This window comes from Pygoscelis adeliae, unplaced genomic scaffold (assembly GCF_000699105.1).
Source record: "Pygoscelis adeliae isolate BGI_AS28 unplaced genomic scaffold, ASM69910v1 Scaffold38, whole genome shotgun sequence".
NCBI lineage: Eukaryota > Metazoa > Chordata > Aves > Sphenisciformes > Spheniscidae > Pygoscelis > Pygoscelis adeliae.
The window spans coordinates 15,592,440-15,612,192 of NW_008825614.1; the positions used below are offsets into that span (position 1 = coordinate 15,592,440).

At 42.3% G+C, this 19,753-nt stretch overlaps 1 protein-coding gene across 1 annotated transcript in view; it reads left to right on the forward strand.

The window, feature by feature from the left end:
• Positions 1-19,753, forward strand: part of TBXAS1 (thromboxane A synthase 1 (platelet)) — a 251,951-nt gene that overhangs the window by 166,037 nt on the left and 66,161 nt on the right. The window contains exon 10 of the mRNA XM_009332943.1: positions 15,581-15,895. Within this exon, the coding sequence (XP_009331218.1) occupies positions 15,581-15,895 (315 nt within the window). The remainder of the gene's footprint in view (positions 1-15,580; positions 15,896-19,753) is intronic.

Genomic DNA, 19,753 nt, shown 5'->3' on the forward strand with positions numbered 1-19,753 from the left:
TGCACACTCAGGCAGACACGAATGATTCCTGGTGTGTGAAGACCCTTTGGTTTTCCAGCATCAGCCATGGGAGCCTAGAAAGGTCGTGAAACTGAATTTTGAAGAAGTCTGAAACTAAGCTCTTTAAATGCTTGCAAAGGGGAGAGAGATGCCCTTTCACTATTGGGTAGCAGTAGTGATGTACTATAAGGAAGTGGTATCTTTTAATGTCTTTCTGGGAAATGATGGCCTGGTTACAACTTTAATCTCTGGAACACTGATTCCCAGGGAAAAACGTGCAATGAGCTCCCCTAAATGCTTTACCTAAGGGGAAGAGGGATGTGTGTGTGTGTGTATCTGCATTCTGGAGGATAAGGGACAATCTGAAAACCTAATTACTGTGGCACTCTGTTCTTTTCTCTTCCTTCCCCAGCAGTTCCCTGGAGTTTTTCCTTTTCATGAACTAATGAACTATTTTATTCAAGAGCTGCTTGAAATGAGTTGAGCAGAGGTAATCCTCCTGAAAAAGTCTGATCCTCTCCTTATCAAGGGAAAACTATACAATTACTAAGAAAACTTAGTTAAAAATTTGCTAAATACTATGTACATTCCAGGAGCTCTGTGTGTGTTTGAACTGTGGAAATGCAGTACAGATGTTAAAAAGTAAATATTTTTCTAAGGAAACAGCAGATGGGAGGATTAGACACCTTCTAATAGTGTGCAGTTTTCCTGCCTTTGTAGAAAACCAAGCAAAACTTGTTTATATTTGAAAGAAGGTGGTGTCCATTTAAGGATGGCAATATTAAATAATCCATTTTTACTGATTAATAAAGTCAGTAAAGCAAAGGATCAATCTGGTCCTTTTGTTTTTCTAAGTCTGTAGGAGGGATGCTGCGATTCTGTTCCACTGGGCTGTTCTCGCAGTTTGATCATGTCATTATCTACTGCCTTTGTTGGGAGGAAATGTGAAGTGGGTTTTCCAGAAAGGTAAATGAGTGTCTTAAAGATATAGAGGGAATTTGTGCTAAATATGGGGTTTGAACCCAAATCTTAACCTGCATCTCTGCTGTTTTAAGCAGAAGGTTATAATTTCTCTAGTATATGCTAAAAATCTTTTGAACATTAAATCTGGTGTCTGTGCTTGGGCAGCATACAGTGATTCTAAGAGGGAAAAAAAAGTGGCATTATGTTAAAAGGCGTTTTAGTTATTCACCTTCTTTTAAAAATCAAGCCATTACTGCTTGCTTTTAAAATTGTGTTCCTTCCTTCCCACGTTTGAAGAAAATCCTTTTTTTCCTTTTTTTCTTTTTTTTTTTCTTTTTCTTGAAGATGTAATGAATTTTATAACTTCCTCAGGATTTCCTAAGTGGGCATTTCAACATAGCAAGGCTTCAAAACCTCGAATGGAGATGAATTAGAAATCCCTATTACTTTTGGTCACTCGTTGAAATTTCATGATCAGTCTGTTGTTATCTTTCCAACGATGAATTGCAGGCCTACGAAATGTGATCATTTGGTTTCAGGCCTGGGCTGAAGTGTCTGGCTGAGGTGCTTTCATCATGAAATGCAGTTCTGCAGTCTCTCTGCTCAAAAGAGATCAAGGACAGAATAAGTAACGAGAGCGGTGACTTTCTCACCTCCCTGAGGCGTGTTGATGGAGAAGCAGGAAGAGTTTTGCATTACTGCTGCATCTGTCCCAGTTCTGCAGCCCAGCACACCTGTGAGCCCGGCGCTTTATGAGCACTGCAGTCACAAGAGGATAGCAAACGTCTGCTTGGTTACCTGCTGCCAGCAAGCACATACCAGGTCTGCTTGCTGTTGCTCACCCTTTGCTCTTATCACACCATTTCTACTGCCTCCTTGGTTATGGATCAGAGTACTTTATGGATCCTAGACAAGGAACAGGCAGATGGTACCATGTATATATTATCTGCCCCACTCTAACGAACCCTGCAGCAACCGTAACAAAAGAATCTTGTCATCTAGGACTCTTTCTCCAATACCTCCATCTCTCCCCACTCCCTTTTAGTCTTTTTCAGCCACTGCTGTGTATCTTTATTTCTTCCTCAGGGGGTGACAGGAGCGGAGTCCCTATCTCATATTTCACATGTCCCACCTCAGCTACAATCTGGGGTCCAAACTGCCGTCATGCACGTGAGCAATCTCATTGACTTCTCGGAGCACCACTCACATGCTTCAGATTGCAAGAACATAGATTTGTACCAAAGGACAGAAATTAAATCAAAGGACCAGGGTGTTCATGCTGATAAAGCTGGTGAAGTTTTTGGGTATTCGGAGTTGCCAGGAATGATCTTGCAGATAGTACTGGGAAAATGTGAGTATCTATGCAGGAAAAGCTAACCTTACTTTCTAGGAGATGTGTGGTGGAGCTCCTTCAGAGGGCCTTCCAAAAAATGGTGGTTTTGCCTCTTTCTGGGCAGAACAGGGGAGGTTCAGATGCTCCCTATAGCAGCATTAATCCACAGGAAGGCATTAGGCCAACAGGATGCCTTCAGAGTTACAGGGAGGAAGGACTTAACTGCTTCTGTCATTAAGATTTGCATGTATTTTCTTCCTGTTTTCACCAGCCGGTGCAGGAAGTGAAGATGGACATTTGGCTTTGCTGATCTACAGCATATGAGAAACATCTTTTAATTGAGAAGGGTGGGATTTTTAGTGTTGAAAAAAGGCTTTTTCATCCAGAGTAAAAAGAAATAATCCCACATGCTCAGTTGTTGGTAATGTTAAGGGCTTTAGTGACTCTTAAAAATTGTGTTTATATGGTAAAATCACTCACTTAAAATATTGTTTATCAAAAATCCAGGCCAAAAGATAGCTTAAGAACTCTTTCAAATAATGTTTGCAGTAAAATTTCTCTGAAAAACTGGAGGAAAGAATTAAAAGGCAAAACTGTCTTTTACAAAGAAACCGCCCCATCCTTGAAGGGGAGATCAAAAGTCCTCTTTTTTTTTTGGTCAGCCCTACTTACACCTCCTTCTAGGTCCTGGTGGTTGTGTCTATACCCTGTTTTTCCTGTTCTTGATACTGAAGGGGAGGGAGTAGTCACAGCTCTGTTTTATGTGTCCATAAAAATAAGAAGAGCAAGAGCTCATTGTGCTTTGAAGGTGGGATCCAGAAAACACTGGCCTGTGTCACTGAGCTTTGTGGTGGCTTGACCAGCACAGACGAAAAACTGAGGATGAGGAAGCAAAAAAAAAGGTGGTTATTCCTCCTAAGGGCCTGGGTCTCTTGCTTCTCCTCTGCAACCTAGACCTGGCCCATCCCGTCGTGAATTTTTTGCTTTACCCTCCCTTATGATGGCAAGGGGACCCTGTGCTTGTTATCCAGAGAGAAGTTCAAACATTGAAAATCCTGTTTATGCCTGTGGTAATTCCCTGTAGGCAATAACGTCAGTGCTGGCCACTTGTCCCAGCCTGATCCTGTGCTAGTAATGAGTATTCGCAGCATGCATTTCAATGTCTGATTAAACCTTTCTGAAAGGCCATCTGTTTGAGGAGGATGTGGCATAGGCTTTAATACTTTTTATACCTAGTACTAAATACTGCTGTTTCATGACCTTAGACATAAAGTTTGTCCCCTGGTTAGTTAGCATCTCTCCTGGTACTCCAATCAGAGAAAATAATTGAATCAAGGCTGTTGCAACCTGTTGGGTCACTGTGTGTCTTTGGGGAAATGTTCCTGGGTGTTGGGTCACAGAAGTTACACAATACCAATGAGACTTGGCTATGTCCAGGGCTGAGAAAAAGGTATCTGTTTTCTGGGAAGAGAGTAAAGCATCTCCAGCTGCCTTTCTTTTCTAGCACTCGGGGCAGAATCTGATGTAGTCATATATCTGTTGATACATGCCAAATCAGTAAGTAATCTGGCCTTTCTGTTGCATGTTCTCATCTGTGCAAAATATCCAGCCTAAGCAGTGCTCCATCTGTCTTTCAGGGTCATTTTCCTATAGGCTTGGAAGCACAGTTTCTGTCTGCGATTCCCTCAGCATAAAGTAAATCTTCTCCAACTTGTCTTTTCCCACTTCCTGTCCTTTGCTTTCCTTCATGGTACGGTCTCCGTATTCATCCCTTTGGCTGAAAGGAAAAAATGTCACCCTGAAGTTGTGCACATTCCCTTTCTTTTGTAACTTCTCTCTCTTACAGTTCCTCGTCTCTTCTGTATGTTACCCTTGCGGTCTGTCCCTCCCAAGTTTCTCAGAAGATCCTACTTTAGGTCACTGAAAGCCCTTCCTTTTTCCTGCTTAATCTGTGATCTGGTCTTCATCCAGGGCGTGGGGTTTTCAAATCAGCAAACAAAGGGAATCTTGCCATAAAATGAAATCATCTGGAGATTAATTTTCTGCATAACAGGGTGGTGGCCTTTAATGCCAAGGTGGGATATAAGATCTAATCTTCATTTACATAGCTTTTTTTTTTTCTTTTACTTACTCTTGATCTAAATCTGCAAGGGATCTGTTGACTGGGATCAACAGATCATAAAACTGGGTGTTTTATGTATTTATTTTACCTTGCCGTTCAGAGCAATAGCATGTTTGGGTACTTTTCCTCTACAAACAGACTTTCTTCTGACATATGTAACCAGAGCGTAGCATCTAAATTCTTAATTTAGAAAAAAATCACAGATTTACTGACCTAATTGCAATAACAGAGCTTTCCCTTTCTCAGTAAGTTTTAACATTTTCAGTGCTGTATTTCATATTTCATCCTTTTTTTTTTTCTTTTAGCTATTATTGGTTCACCATTCTTCCTCCCTGAGTCACTCCCAGAAGTAGGAGGGGAGTTGCAGCACTTGCGGTATTAGTATGTGATCTTCAAATCTGTCTGTTAGTCTCTCTGTGTCTCTATTTGCCTACAGTGACCTCTCTCAGCCCCATGCACTGCCTTCTTTTTGCAATATACAGTATGACCTTTTCAGAAGCAGTTATGAAAAAGCCGTTCCACGATATTTCATTCTGGTTCAACCGTCTTGTCCATCTGTTGGCATGTTTTGATCTCTGGAGGTTTTGCCCTTGATCTATCTATCTCAACTGTTGGTATCTACTTTGCACTCCTTTGATATTTCTCCCTTTTCTCTTGTGTCTACTTACCTGAGCAGATCCATACTCCTACTTGTAAGAGACACCGACAGCCCATCTTGCCAACAGGAGAACCTTTTATGTGGCCAGCATTTGGATGCCAAGTGCATGAAGTTGCTTTTCTTTTGAACCTGGTGGCAAGTCAGTCTGACCATCTCAATGCACAAAGGTGACCAACTTTATTTGCCGGGGCAATTCTCTTCTTGCCACCGTGCCCAGGCTGCCCCGGGGGCTGCCTCTCCACCCCCTGCCTGCTGGAGCCAGCAGAGCTGGGGGGGCTGCCTCTCCACCCCCTGCCTGCTGGAGCCAGCAGAGCTGGAGGCCTTCGCTAGACCCCATCCGCTCATGACCGTATCTGGATTTTGAGGATAATTTAACATTAGAGTTACTTATTATGGAAAGCGACAGATTGTCTGTCACTGGAAACCTTGAGGAGAGGCTTTCTAAAATGTGCCCTCGATGTCAGCTGGCTGCGAGGCAGGAATCCCTGCATGGCGTTCTTCCGTCTGCCTTTTGCTAAAGAGCAGCCTGAACGATCGTGGCAATTCCTCTCCCTCCCCGAAAATCCGCCTAGGAAATCCTGCATCTGCGGCAGTCAGTGGCAGCCTTGCCCTGGCTTCGTAGCCTGTGACTGTGCAGGGCTTTCTCCACTTTCTTCGCAGTGACTACCCTTCATTTTTCCCTCCCGCTGGGATAAGCAAGCTATATCTAAGTGAGACAGAGACTAGAGGGGAGCCGAGCACCTCCTTTCTCTCTTCAACAGAAATGTACACTTTTTAACAATGTAATCTCAATTAAAAACATACCAATTAAAATGAGCTTTTTAGTAGGTCTCTGGGGAGAAGGAGCCGTAATTCACATTAAAATGTAAAGCTTCAGAAGCAGGGAGAGCTAGGTGCATTGCAAGTGCCCAAATATTCAGTGATTTTAATTACAATGGAAACTTGATAAATTGCTTTGTGCCACAATCCATTATTAACAGCTTAATGAATATCACTGCTGCCTGTTTTAAACTCCTCCACGGTGAAAATTATTGTCAGTGTGTCAGTTGCGAACTCCGAATTTTAGCGTGTTTGTAACCTGGCCCCTTAAAAAGGGGAGGAGGGTGAAAGTCTGCAGGCTTGACTTTGGGTCTGGGTAAGTTCTGCTGGCTGCAGCATGCCGAGAGAGATGGGAGGAAAGATGGAGCTTTTGTGTTTCACCAGTGTTGGGACTGGCCAGGGGTTAAATCGGCTCCTTGCACAGTTTAAGAGCAATGTCACAGCTGTTCTTTGGGCACGCAAAGGGCCCTTATGCCAGCTGAGGGGTCACCAGAGCACGGGGGCTACCTTTACACGTGCTGTTTCTCTGCACAATACCCATTAGGCTGGAGGGCTGTTTGGGGTGTCTGCTCAGGAGTAAAGGGAAGCAATAGTGTAACAGCCCACGATCAAGCATGCTGATGAGCTTGTTTTGGAGTAAGCAGAGCACAAGCTGGTTCGAATTTTCCAAGTTTTAGCTAGCAAAAAGCTAATTTGAGGTATGGAATTAGGCAAGTCCTTTTGGAGCACTGAAATGTAAACAGTGATTGTGCTCAGCTTTGAACTGGGACGAAACATTGATTTTTTTCTTGACAGTTATTACGGCTGTAATTGTGCTAATGTTAAGATGCTATATAGTTATATATATATTTATAGTAAACTGGTACCTTTCCCCCCCTTTTCAAAGCAGCTTAATATTTCAAGGATAAAGGTTATTATTAGGAATGTTATTATTTTAGATGCTAACAGCAGGTATAGTGGGCTTATAGTTGTGCCCCACTGAAGTGTTAAGCCGTGGGGATTTAAATAGCCACGATCTGGCTTCTATGAGATTTATTATTTATTGTGGGTGTTCTGTTTTCACTTTTCACTTGATCATCTGGTCTGACCGGAGGGTCACAATCCCCAAAGTGGGGTTACTGCCAGGTGTTTGACAAGATCTTGACAAGATCTGAGTGAGATGCAAGGTAGATCTCAGGACAGAAATGACTGGGAACTGCTCTTCTGATTCAGAGAAGTCACAAGCGCGTGTATTGGATAAACATGATTTGTCTGAATATAATTAATGTCTTGGGTTTTGCTATTATTATTCTGATTATGTTTTTCTGGAAAACAACAAAAGCATATTCACTTTCCCCGTCTCAGAAATGGCAGCATTACTCATAGTGATGTTAACTTGCACCCTGCCAATTACACAGAGCTCTCCTGGTTCATTATATCAATAATTACACATAGGATTTTTTTTTTCTTGTGAAAAATCTTCCATTGACAGAGGAGTAATGATGCCTGTAAGTTGCTTAAGTATTGCTCAGTCAGGGATATGTAAGATATGGGAGATGTCCTCATATTTTGGGGGAGAAAGACAGCTGGTATTCTGGCATGCTGTTAATATTCATGTGTTTCTGAAGTTGTATTTTTTTTACTTTGACTTTAGGAAGCATTCCAGACCACAGGGCTGCCTGACTGTCATTTTTCATGCATCCCTGTACTGGCAGAGGACAAAGTGGCATGAAATATATAAAATGCCATCTAATTTTTCTTTTGTTCTTTAATTCATGCACACATGCTTCTTCTGTGTGTTTATCAGTGTGCACAAAATGCCTATATTTGCAAGATAATAGCTGTGTAAATATTAGAAAGTCGTACTGAAACTCTGTGAACGAAAGGAGAGCAGGGGGAGAATCCTTCCTGCTACCGAGGAGCCATCTATTGGATAAAACCCATAACTGAACTGAGCATCCATGAAACTGCGGAGGATAACACAATTTGTTATTGGTCACTGGGTAGCTGAAAATAATCCTTTCCTTCCCAATGCTGCTTTCACCCACAGCGTTAGAAACCTGTACCCCTTCATGCACACAAGCGGAGAGTCAGATGTGGAGGCAATTTATGTACTATAGGTAAAAGCCAGTTTAATATAGCTGAAGATCCAGGATAAATCCTAATGTAGGGTGCAGGTGTGATCGTGAATGGATAAGCCAGCGGTAGGATTGCCCACCAGCAGTGGAGAGCGGTTGCTCAGAGAAGTAATAGAAAAGACAAGTGTTTTTTCCATATTGTTAATAAAGAACATAAATAACATTAACTGTACTTTTTTGTAACAGTACGTCATTTATATCAATCTCACAGCCATATTTAGTTTAGTTAAAAAAAAAAAAGGTATTTTTTCAGTTACCCAGAATTACTTAAGGCCATCACAAAACCAAATAATGAGGTCTTCCTTCCCTCAAAACGTGTACAATCTATATGTTATGTGATGCAGAAAGAGAAGATCCTGAACAAACCATGGGGAGAGATGAAGGAGGACAGGATGTGAACAGTAAATTCCCAGGATGGCCCCAAAACGTCCTGATGGCTCTTCAAAGTGAGTGGTGGGGCTTTGCAAGCATGTTAAAGAGAGCATATGGGGCAGGAAGAACAAAGGATAAAGAAGCAATAATGAGATTCCTGTCTATTTTCTTCAATGTCAGGCAACTGCTAAAAACAGAACTGATTATTAATCAGGAATTAAATTTAAGCAAATACAATTATAATCTGTAGCAAACAGAAAAGGAACAGAGAGCTGCCAGCAACAGCAGCCTTTATTCAGCAATTTGTGTCAGCAGAGGGTCAAGCTTCTGGGTGTCAGACACTTAGCCTGAAACACTCCCTTCCTGCATCCTCCCTTCCTCCCGCAAATAGAGGAGGGGAGGAATGTCGGATGGTTTACTGGGAGGCCAGATAAGCTTTGGGAGAGGATGCGTGCATACAGTGTGCAGCAGGGTGGTCAGCGTGCTGCTGGTTTGGGAGTCGGTGCCTGTTCCACACACTGGCGTGCATGGGGGGGCCCGGCCCAAGCTGTTCTTCTTCCCCAGCACCCAGTTACTTCTTCTCTTGCTGTATTTGTCCACTGTGTATTCTGATAATCTCACCTCCAAGCAGCAAAACATGTGTGGGGCAGGAGAAGCTCAGCTACTGCACCACAAATCCAATGTCTATTGTTTGTACTCTGATAATGCCAGGAGTCGTTATCGGAGTATTGTTATGCTAAATGTTTTGCAAATACAGAATAAGGAGGTTGCAGTCTACTGTTATTTGCTGTCAGTGTCTCTTGCTCACCATGATGCAGGGATTGGGAAAGCTGGATGAGACTCTCTACCCATTGCATTTTGGGCTGTTTTCTGAGCGTTCCCCGCGCGTGCATGCGATGGAGGGAGCTGTGGTGGTTATACGGTTGTGCTGTGCTCTGGGCTGAGGCTGCCAGCCCAACGCGGCAGAGATGCCAACCAGCTGCCACAAAATGCATGACACTCGTTTGCCATTAGACTGAATTTCATGGAGAAACTTAGTGCTTCTCTTAGACACTCAGCTCATTCTGCTCGGCCTGGAAGGAAACTCCCCAGAGTCAGAGACAACCGTCAGTTCATTAGGGGTGTGAATGGACCAGGCTGCAGGCAATCCCTTGGTTTTACACTGAAGAACTACTGGAAGGGTTTGCAGCTCTCTAGGCAAGCTGTAGGTTTCTCTGTGGGCCCACATAATTAATGAAACAATCAAATAGGTGTGTGCCTTATTTTCTCTCTCCCGTAATTGTAGTATCTCTTCATCCTACATACCACTCCAGCCAAGTTAGGCCTCTGGCTAGGATCTTTGCAGCTCACAGTCAACAGGTCCACACACTTGAGATTAAAAACAGCCTCTTTCTACAAGAGGCATAAAGAGCTATGTTAGCTTGTCTCAACTAGAAACAGTTCTTTGCTCTCTCTTCATTCACTAACAATTAGATCTGAAATTCAAATTTATAAATTTTCATCCCTGGACTGTGTGGGAACATCTCGAGAAGGAGGCTGTTGTCTTTCAAGATGTGAGCCCTCTAGTGCCACTTGCAGCAGTTTAAGCTGAAGGAAGATGGGTCCCTGACAAAATCTTGTTTTTAAGAATTCCCCCCAGCTTTATTTTCAGGTCGAATTAGGCTTGCCCATGCCTCTGTAGATTACTAATGCTCTTACTTTAACTTTGCATTTTGAAGGTCAGAAAAATGCAAAATTTTTGAGGAAGAAACCAGCAGTACCTGAGCACTCTTCTCCCTCACCTCATGAATGGAGGCACTACCACATGAAAATAGTTTTGTATTTTTCAGCAGTATGATTTTTCTGTTATCAGCATCCTTTGTTAAAGACCTACTAAGTAATATATATATATAGAGAGAGACACATACACAAGTACAGGTCGTGGAGCCTCAGACATTATGGGTGTAGCTGGGTGAAATCTAATGATCTGCAATATCTGCAGTGACTCACTGGAGGAGGGGAAACCTCTCCAGTGATGAAAATAGTTCAGTGCTGGGGTGGACTGCCTGGGGAGGCTGTGGCAAACTGGAGTTTGGCTGAGTTTTTAAGAACAGATTAGACAAATAGCTGTCAGTGTTGGTTTGGCTGATGCTGCCTCATGGCAAGGGGATGGAATAGATAACTTGTTGAGTTCCTTCCAGGCCTCTTTCCCCCATGTGATGGTGCTTTTGCCTTAAACTCTGAGTCTGTGTAAATCTGTTTTCATCCTAGGTCTTAAAGGGTTTTCTAAGATCATCATTAGCTTTTCCTCATGGGGTTTTATAAGATTGGATGCATGTTGTACCGATTTTACAGACAGAGAAGCTGCACCAGTTATAACTGTGTTTTAAAGGCAAAGAAGGGAGTGCAGCTTTAAGCATCCCAGCTTCTGTGGAGATCAGTGCTTTAACCAGTAATTCACATTGGCCACTCTGCAGATTTAATGGCAAACTCAGCCAATAAAATCCATGTCATACCTGAATTTACACTTACTTTTGTATTTTTATTTTTATTTTTTAAAAGAACATTGGTTGCATATAGAAGATATGTTTTGTTACGATGTTTAATACTTTCCATGTTCAGGTGCTTTCATCAATTTGCTGACGTACCTGCCCCTTCTGGGCCTGCTCAGCATTTCATGTAGCATTTTTGCAACATTATTGTAGGGACACTTCTTTTTTCTTTCAAGTAGAAAGCAAAGGCATCGCTGTGGCTTCTGACATCAAATGCGGTGTCATTGAAGACTCACAGTGCTCCCTCATTGCTGTGAACTACTGCCAGAAACTTGCATAGGAGTTTAGTGATGATAATATATGAAAATATCAGAACAAGTCCAAAGTTATGCAAAATCTCAGTCTGGGGTTTCACTACAAATGTTACAATCAGGCCAGGCTAGCAAAAGGCTGCTCCACTTTCCAAGAGGGCACTCAGTGAATATTTTTTTTTGCTTTAAATTTACTCAGGTTTTAAATGCAAGTTATATAGCTTTGTAAGACGTGCCTGCCCTCAGACATTCAGCCCATTTACAATAAAAACATTAGTTGTTTCGCCAGCTGATGTTGACAAATGCAAACAAAAGAGTTTTTTCTGCCAGACTGAAAGCCACCCAGCTACTCTCGAACAATGGCTGTACCCTGCAGTTCAACAGAGTCCAGGTCCTTCCAGAGCTGAGCATCACCCATGAAAGCACCATGCCCTCAACCTTCAGACGCACAAATTTGAGGGCTGTCAGCTCTGGCCTCCCAGTTAATTCCAGCTTCTGGGTTCAAGCACAAGGCAAAAGGACGATCTCTCTGAAATGTTTTGGGACTGGATCTATTGGCAGAGACTGGCTTTTTTATGATTTCACTGAGAAACCAAATGAAACCTGCAAGTGTCAGGGAGAGGTTGAATTTGATCCTTTCAAAGCAGTTTGGCAAAATGGTAGTTTTAGTGGGACTGCATTTTGTGCTTCTTTTTCAAAAGGATCTGGGTAGCTACCACAGTGCTTTACTGATAACTTCAGGGTGACACAGGTTTGTCTCACCTAAAAAGATGGTTGCTAAATCAAACTTACAAAAAGTGACCTGGATATAAACTAATATAGCAGTGTTTGTACAAGTTTGTAGGAAACTGAAATAATATGAGGTGTGAGCTTTCTACCTGTTAGATAAGGATTCTGAAGCTTGGCTTCTGCTTTTTGTGAGTTGCCATCAGAGCATTTGAGAAAAGCTAGGAGCGTCTGCACAGTTTATTGTGAGTGGTATTATGTTAGCAGCATCACATTTGTATGACTTTTGCACCACAGCAAATGCTTTACAGAATACCAACAGATCATGTCATCTAGTTTGATTCCTTGATTCATCTTTAAGTTGCTTTTTGTAGTTCTGGGTTCTTTTGAACTCAAAATGGGGAGCTGAACTATCAGAGTGGTATAAAATTTGAGTATAGTTTGCAGAAAACACAATGGAAATCACAGCATTAGGAACAAAAATTCCAGCTGATACACATTTGGTAATTTTCCTTAAGTAATTTTTGACTTCACCTTGCAGAGAAGTTGAATGGCTCAATCTCTCTACCAAAAGCATAACGCAAGGGTCCCCTGGATCCCCAAAGCAGTGGCGAATTTGCCAGGTCAGCTGGTATGTCAGTCTTAGATATGAAAACACAGTTCCCTGTTTAGGATGGAAAGAGCTGGAGACATCCCCCGCCCCCCCCAGGACCCTTGCCTCCTGTGAGAAAAGTCATGATACATCACGCATGTGAGCGATACATCTCTCTTCTTCTGACAGTCGCAAAACTTAAAAGCAGTGATTTGAGGAGAGGTGATAGATACTGCCGGATTGGCCTTCGCCAGTATAGCACACTTCTATTCTTCCAGTGTGTAGCACATAGCTCGTTACGGTTCTGTGCAGAATGATTTCTCTGCATAGCCAGGTGATGTTTAAGGAGACTAATGAGAGAAATGATACGGCCCAGAACACTGGTGTCAGGAAATATATTGCAAGGTGTCTGTCTTGGGGAAGCTGAAAGCGGGGCTTGTCTTATTATATATTTCAAAGGGGATGTCTGTGTCACCACTGAGTTAGACATGCACCCTGTCCCGTACTGCATTCAAATTAGATTTTTTCAAATTGTAGCTTTCTGTTCAATTTTCATTGGCTTAATGATAGGCTCTGTGTTGTACAGGGGCAAAACAAGAGTCCGTTGCATTGGCACGCCGTTCTTTTGAAGCGGGAACTTGTTACTGAGGCCATTGTAACGTAACTATGCAAGTGTCAGAGGACAGGATAGAGGCTGTTATGGGCTTCTGCTGTTTGTGAGGAAAATCAAACAAATGTCCCCGATGGAAAAAGGAAGCTAGCAGCTGTATGTGATGACCAGAGAATGTTTTTGTGCAGTGACACTGTCAGTACCTGGTCTGTTGTCAAACTGAAAAAACTGCCTTTTTTTTTTTTTTTCCTTCTGTCAACCGAAGTGGAGAAAACCCCTTTGAATTTTCATGATATACCTTTTCCTCATTTCCAGCACTTAACAATCCAATTATATTTGGTTTTATGCTAGTGTTTGCTTCTATTGCCATTGTTAGGTTTTTGAGTCAGTGTGATTTTTTTATCCTGATGGTGCAGAAGAAAAATATGTTTCGTTATGACTGGTTATAACCCTGGAAATCTTTTCTCTCGCTTGGGTTGATGACAATTTTTTATGTTGCATTCTATACTGATGCCTAAAGTGAAATAGAATGAACCATAAGGAAGAGAAGCTTTGCTAAAATATAGCTCCTTCCACTGTGTAGAATTATCTTGAAAAAAGCTTGCATCTTCCTAATTTTATGCTTTTTTCCCCCCACTGTTATTCAAGTAGTTTTTACAAATGAATGTTGTTTTTGTAAGGATTGTTTATGAAGCCATTGCTCTTAGCAACCCCCGCTCACCTGTGAACAAATTACATGGCACAGATAAGGTATCTAGTTGTTTCTTGATAGGGTGACCTTATAAACAGATTCTGCAACAAGACAAGCTTTTAAATTCCTAACCAAATATATTATGTGAGTAATAAAAAGAGCTCCTCAAAATGGCCACAGAGGCATTTCAGAGCACATTCTTGGGAATATTCACTTGTGCTAGCATTCATTAAGTTTGCTTTCAGCAAAAATTCTCATGAATGAAATTTTATTCACTAGCCATTATGATTATTACTTCACTATCACAGCAATAATCAGATGCTTTGTATAAGGCCAGGACCTGATTTTGTCTAAGGCTGGAGAAACATCTTATAGAGTCTCCAGAGAGTGTATTGTTCTAAATATAAGACCAGACTCAGCTAACAGCTCATGACTGGGAACTGCAAACCCTCAGAGAGCAATGGGTTTGTTTACAAGAAAATTCACAGCTAGAGAAGGATGAATGCAGAACCATACCAAATGTTATACCATTTGAACTATAGTATGTTACAGTGTTACAACTCCGCTGAAGATGAATGTAATTATACATTTTTATGTTATAAAGGTAGTTTAGGTGATGCTGACTAGTCTTATGGATAAAAGGGAGTATCTCTACAGATGCAGTTCATTGCTATACTGGACTAGTTTATCCACACACTAATGAACACATTGGAACTGGACTGTTCTGTGGTGGTTTTTTTTTAATTTAAAAAATGGCCTAACCCTAATATATGTACCAGGAAAATCCCTGAAGTGTAGGCTATGCCAAAGAGTCGGACTCTGAGCTGTGCAGTACATGGACTCCCAGAATGTGAATCAAGCCCTTCCTGGAAAAGTTAAATGAGATTTTTAGCTATGCACAGCTGAAGTATGCATGAAGTTTTGTTTCCTCCAGTCTAGAGGAACATAAAAGAGCAGAGGTATCCTATCACACTAGAGGAGGATGACTGTGGCAGGGCAGTTGCAACTTTTGGCTTTATTAGAGTTTTTCTGTCAGAAACTACTATGAAAGAAAGCAGTTTTCGTAACAGTAGAATCATTCAGTGGGCATTTTGCAAAGACAAGCTGCCCAAACAGGTTTTATGGTAGAGGAATGCTTACTGTTGTAATTCATTTCTGCAAATATGTTTAAAAAAAAATAATTAAGAAATGCAATGTTGGTACAAATGTTCATACCTGTACTTTCTCATAAAAAGATGCACCAGTTTACTGAGATCACTTTCTAGTCCCGTCTTGTTAAGCTGGCACAGAAATTATTGTAGATGCAACCCTAAACCTAGATGGTGACTTTCATGCTTTGGACCGTGTGAACAAATGAGGATGGTGCCTCCAAGCAGGTGGGCCGACTCCTCCAAGCATGAGTTGTGCCACTTCCACTTGGCAGGTGCACATGGGACTGTGCATTGACTATGTCAATCCCCTTACTTCCAGCAAGTGCCAAAAACTCACCCTGAGGGTGAAAGAAGCTCTGTATGGAGCTGGCCATTAGCAATCTGCTGTGAAAATATGTACCTGGTATGTATTGGGGGCAGATCAGTCTCATCCCACAGGGAAGAAAGCAGTGACTGGCTTTTAGTGATGGCATTTCCAGATGATTTATAGAAGTCTCCTCGTTCGGTGAAAGGCTGGTGGCCATTCTGTGGGAGCCAAGTGGGCAGTATAAATAGGAAACAGCTCTCTCCTTCCACCCCCCCATGGGTAAAGGCATTGCTCTGTGACCCATTCTTTGTGCTTCTTCTCATCCTGTATTCTGCAGAGGCGCAGAGATTTTCTGCAGTGGATGCTCGACGCTCGCGACTCAGCTGACTCCCTGGCAGCTGGGTGTTTTGATGTGATCGGTCCATCTGCCGCTTCCAGACAGAACGAAGTGCCTCTTGCTGCCAGGGCCCCATCTGAAAAGGTTCAGAAGACGTTAACAGAGGATGAGATAGCAGGCCAAGCTTTCCTGTTCCTGATCGCTGGGTACGAGACCACCACTAGCACACTGTCCTTTGCCACATACTTGCTAGCCACCAACCCAGAGTGCCAGAAGAAGGTGCTTCAGGAGGTTGATGAGTTCTCAGCAAAACATGTGAGTATGATGTGCTGGTGTGGAGCTTCATGCAGGGAGCAAGGCAACGTGCTGTCATCATGCCACTGTGGCACCTGCATGACCCCTATTTGTCTCAGTTAGGTATGCATATATTAACATTTTATTGATATTTTCAGCCAAAAATTCAAAATTAATCTGTATTGTTTAGGTTTTTTTGGAGACTATTAAATAATGTCACTTTACAGCAACTGAAGAGATGGTCCAGAAACTTTGTGTCGTAGTGAAAGCTTAACCTTTACAAATATTGTACATTATTGAAATAAACTAGCTGTCGCCAGACTCTAAAACTACACATTTCTATTTTTTTCCTCTTGTCCAGATACTTCTATTGTTTTTGTGGTGAATTTTATTTACTGATCTTTGTAAGGACATAAACAGCGTTCTTACAAACCATAAACTGCAAAGTTTTGCTTTAAATGTTCATACTTCACTTTTTTTTCTTCAGCAGCAGAATATATGTGTACGCTTCGAAAAAAATCGCAATATCTAATTCTCTTATATTGTGTTCAAATTACTTCTCCTTCACTATCTGTATTTACCAAGGGCATTTATGTTTCCTGGATAACCATTGACAGTATTTTGTATATGTAGCAGACCATGCAGCAGCCATTCTTCCACTCTACACTCTGCACAAGTTGTTAGTTATGAGAACTCAGATTTGAGAGTCTTTTTCTTTTCATGAACGCTTTTATAATGGATCGTGAGGCTAACAGGAATAAAATGACACCAGGCATGGCTGTCTTGCAGGATTTTAGCTGCTGGATTTCCATGCTGAAATCCTTAACTATACGGTTTTGGGAGTTTCATACTTTTTATGCATTCCATCCTCTGTGTTGTACTTACAGAACAAGAAAAGAGTTGTATAATTTTCTTTGCTGGTAATAGAAAATTCTTGACTATGCAAAGTGTGCCCATTCAAAAGCTACCATTTCCCTCCTTTTGCTTGTGCAAACAGAAAAGCCAGGATTTGTGTACACAGAAAATGTCTTCTTTTGTCTTGCATGACGAGGTTCTGAGCGTGGTGGTTCTCCGTCTAAGATTGCTTTTGCTCTCAGGGTGCAGCTGGATGTCAGCAGTGGAGGTTAGGACTGCGCACTCTGATCCACAGAGCTTTTTCTCGGTGCATACTTCATACCGCTGGTGTGAGTTAACTCATTACAATGAAACCGTTGATGTGTTATGTTCTAACCTATAGAGCTTGGGTTATATTCTTAGGTTATTAGCTCTACAACACTTCAACTGGAGCGTATTTACTTGTTTCATTCAAATACGGCAGACCTAATTATGCCCTTGTGTCCGGTCAGTTCAACTGACTTTCTTAAGGCCTGCAAAGGTGTGAAGGTGCAACTTGGCCTGGAGTATGTGCAGTTTACTGGTTAATACTGGTGGCAGAGTTGCACAAAGAAACTCCTGTTATGCAGCCCCAAGGAAGATACGGTTCATCTCCTCACCAGTTCCTGAAAACTGACAGCCTAAGAAACTGAAGTGAAATCGCTGGGAGAGGTATCCAATATGGTAGATATGCGATGTCATTCATATCTGTCTGTAGATGGGGATATGAATTAGTAAACTTTTCCATGTAAGTGCATAGAAAGCTGACTGCAAGCAGTCATTAACTGGCCGATTGCTTACAGATATTTCACACAGGGAGACCATGTATATGGCTATGTCTACATTAACAAGTAGTGTGCTCCTGTAGACACAGGTTCATCATCTAGCACAGTTGGTAGTGAGGACTGTTGGGTGCACACTGTACACACCTCAGGAGTTTATTTTGGGTTAGTTCGAGTCTGGCCCTGCGTACCAAATTCCGCTTAGCAATTGGACTGATCTTCTGGTTTAGTTCCAGTTAAAGGAGCCCTTGCTGTGCACTTGGAGACTGCAGTGTGAACCAGTGCAAGAGACTTGCATGTGAGCATGCTCCTGATCCAAGCTAGAGAACTAAATGGACCCTATGTTGTATATGGTCTGTCTGAGCTTTCACTCACTGTTAGTAGTATTTCAATAATAATCCAATTCAAACACATAATGCTTGACTCTCTTGGTTCTCTAACAGGAACATTTTGCTAATAATTTCGATTTTTGCAGTATCTAGGAGAAGTTGTAGAGCTAAGGACGCTTGTGGCAGAGAAGTTAAAACTTGGTGTAGAGAGATGGCACTCAAATTAAATGAATGATTTTTGCAGGTCAGCACTGTACCTCAGTGCCTTGGTGGTGCCTCAACCCAAACTGGTGGCCTCATCCCAAACCATGCTGTCTCGTGTCATATATTGATTGGAAGTACCTTTCAAATCACTTCCCCGTACTTTACTAGTTTTCAGGTTTAGCTTTAGATGATGCATATATGGCTGTATGGCCAAGGAGAAGAGGGAGAGAAGGATAACTATTAATCTGCTGTCCTTGATACCAGGAAATTCATAGATCTAATCTGTGCAGCCCCATCCTTCAAAAGATTTCCTGTTATAAACAGTTCATGATTTGAGGGGGGGCAATGCACTGCTCAAGGAGCCCATCCCAGAATAATGAAAAGAATGCAGCAGTTCAGTCCCCTTAGTGACTGTAATTAACTACTTTTAGCCTAGAAAATAAGATCTATGTGAATGGTTTGCAAGTTACGGAAGGAGAAGCTATTTTAAAACTGGGAATATATAGATGTTATGTTCAGTTGTCATGCAAGGGAGAGGAAGGGAGGGGGCATAGCAGCTACAGGCTCACAGTTAGTTATCAAGTCAGTTGCTAAGAAATTTGATTAGGTTATTGCTTGTGCTCAGCACATCAGCTTTGCTCTTATCAAGGTGCTTCGCAATTTTTGGAAACGAAGGGCTTTAGAAGGCCAAAACATGGAGAATGGTACAGTCAGGTTGTTTTGACAGGTGGTGGAAGACTGCTTTGATTTGCAGATATGCAAGTGTTAAACACAGTACCCTCAGCCAAATTTATACTCAGGTAATTATAACTACAAAATGCTCTCCACCACGTCCCCCTTCCTTGCTCCAACCATTTCAGTTGCCTCATGCAGCATGTTTTATTGCCCTAACCTGTGGTGTAGAGCTGCGCTCTGATTTTACAGCAGCTGCTGTGTATCATCCCAGAGATGGCTGTACTTTGGCAGTGGACAGAGTGATTTATACACTCATTTACTAAAGTTTATAAAGACATGTTAGAGCCATCTGAGAAAAGGTGCTATAAATGACAGGCGCAGTTCCAGTTTTTTTGGCACACCAGTCAAAAACTCAAAGCACAGTGACCTTGTGACAGCCAGTAAGGAGAGCAAGGTCGGTCCGTCTGGGCGTACAGCAGTATTTTGGTGGCTCTGGGTGTTGCACTTGAGGATACCCCTGAGTTTGCTCTGATCTTCATCTGTCTTGCTTGCACAGTGGTGACCTTAGCAGAATGGGACAGCGTGAAGGGGCAGGAGAAAGCCAAGGCACTGCTGTGTTAGAAATCCCTGGGATAGCTTGGTGCAAGCTGCTGCGGTGTGGTGCAGAAACAGGAGGTTAGGTACTAAAAGTGGTCTAGCCCCAGCTCTGTGCTGGGAGTCAGGAGCCCAGAGGAGAGGCAGGTCCAACTGACCATGTGGTACTGCTGTGTTTTGTCTGGCCAAGTTCGCCTCAGAGCTGTCTTCGGAGACCTCTCTGCCTCTCTCCACCACATTGCCTGAATACACTGTAGAAATGGCACTTCCAGGCAAGTGTCCTCAGAAAACTGCCTGGAGCGAGTCATGGGTTGTCACCTCTTTTTTTACCTCCAGGACCTTCCTCATCTGTTTGCTAAAGGACTTTTTAGGTCTTCTCTTGGCTGATAGCTCAGTGTGGAGGCTTGATAATGTCTCTTTCC